The sequence below is a fragment of the Austrofundulus limnaeus genome, unplaced genomic scaffold (assembly GCF_001266775.1).
Source record: "Austrofundulus limnaeus strain Quisiro unplaced genomic scaffold, Austrofundulus_limnaeus-1.0 Scaffold83, whole genome shotgun sequence".
Classification (NCBI taxonomy): Eukaryota; Metazoa; Chordata; class Actinopteri; order Cyprinodontiformes; family Rivulidae; genus Austrofundulus; species Austrofundulus limnaeus.
The window spans coordinates 4,973-6,451 of NW_013952485.1; the positions used below are offsets into that span (position 1 = coordinate 4,973).

General features: G+C 41.3%; 1 protein-coding gene across 1 annotated transcript in view; it reads left to right on the top strand.

Annotated features, from left to right (window-relative positions):
- The window catches only part of ahr1b (aryl hydrocarbon receptor 1b), a gene marked incomplete at its 5' end in the record, with an annotated part of 15,898 nt that overhangs the window by 3,760 nt on the left and 10,659 nt on the right, over positions 1-1,479 (top strand). The window contains 2 exon segments of the mRNA XM_014011620.1: positions 596-798; positions 962-1,071. Coding sequence (XP_013867074.1) covers positions 596-798; positions 962-1,071 — 313 coding nt within the window.

Here is a 1,479-nt window from a genome sequence, read left to right on the forward strand (position 1 = left end):
ATTTTTGACTGCGGCGCCCCATAGACCTGGTTTTCTTTGACTCTTTGCTGTATGTCATGTTTTGCTGTCTGCCTACTTTGTGTTTTATCAAAATAACACTTCCTTTGATGAATTTACTAAGATTATTTTGAGCACACAGGACTATCAACCTATTTAAGTGGAATTTATTTTTATGTCCTGCAACCAAAGGCCAAAAAGTGATAATGTTTTTGCACATGTTTGTGTATGTCCATGTCTCTAACTTTGGAAAAATACCCCATGAATAGTGGACAGATTTCATAACTCCTGGGAACCCACAAAAAGCTACCTCACTGAACACAGAAATGACTTTAACTCAGCCACTCACATCCTGAGGCAAACTTTGAGGTAGTAGCTGARAGTCATTCCTAACATACTCTGAACTAGGACATCTCACAAGAAGTTACCGTATTGCACATAATGTCATTTACAAGCTTTGACTAAAGCAATTAATCTGAAATTTTTTTCATTATAAGATAATTTTAGTTTAAAACTTTGGCATGAAATATAGTGAATGTTTTGTGTTCCTTCAGGGAATGAGAAGCCTTTAATTTAATTGTTTGTTTGTTTTTGGCAGGCTTTGAACATCCAGGGCAGGCTCAAGTTTCTTTATGGACAGAAGCAACAGCAGGAAAACGCAGGAAAAGCCACGCCACAGCTCGCCCTGTTTGCTATCGCAGCTCCTCTGCAGTCTCCAGCCATTCTGGAGATCAGGACCAAGAACATGATCTTCAGAACCAAACACAAGCTGGACTTCACACCCATGGCCTGTGACGCTAAGTAATCATAGCTTTGAATCTTCCTGGTGTCCAGTTATAGCATCAAGTAATGTTCTAGAAACGGCTTCAAACTGAAAATAATATTGTGGTTTGCTTTTGTTGTGTCTTAGTTTGCCATGTTCTTTGAATGAGGCTTTCTTAGATAAATGTGGTCTTTTTTTCAGAGGGAAGATAGTTTTGGGGTATACCGAGGCCGAACTGCGTGTAAGAGGATCAGGCTATCAGTTCATCCACGCTGCAGACATGTTGTACTGTGCAGAGAACCATGTCAGAAGTAAGCACTACCAAAGTGGGCTTGTGTTTTCTGTCCTCTTCGATGCCATTTCTAAATACATTCCTTGAAGGAACATATATCAACTACCACATCAGGGGCGGTTCTAGGGGTGGGGCCACAGGGTCATTGGCCCCAGTTGAAATCTGATTGGCCCCCTGAAGTGCCCCTGTCCTGTCACTCATCTGTCCTTTGCCCAAGAGAGTAATGATGGCGGGTGCAGTTCCATGTTCAAACACTAGAGGTGCTAATGAGTCAGATGCTGTGTGTTTGAGTGTTTTTGATCTATGTACAGTAAAAATACATGTAAAACGTCTCAGGAGAAAATACAGTATTTTTCGGAATATAAGCCGCACCGGACTATAAGCCGCACCCCCCACCCCCCATCAGTAAAAACAAAAACAAAACAGT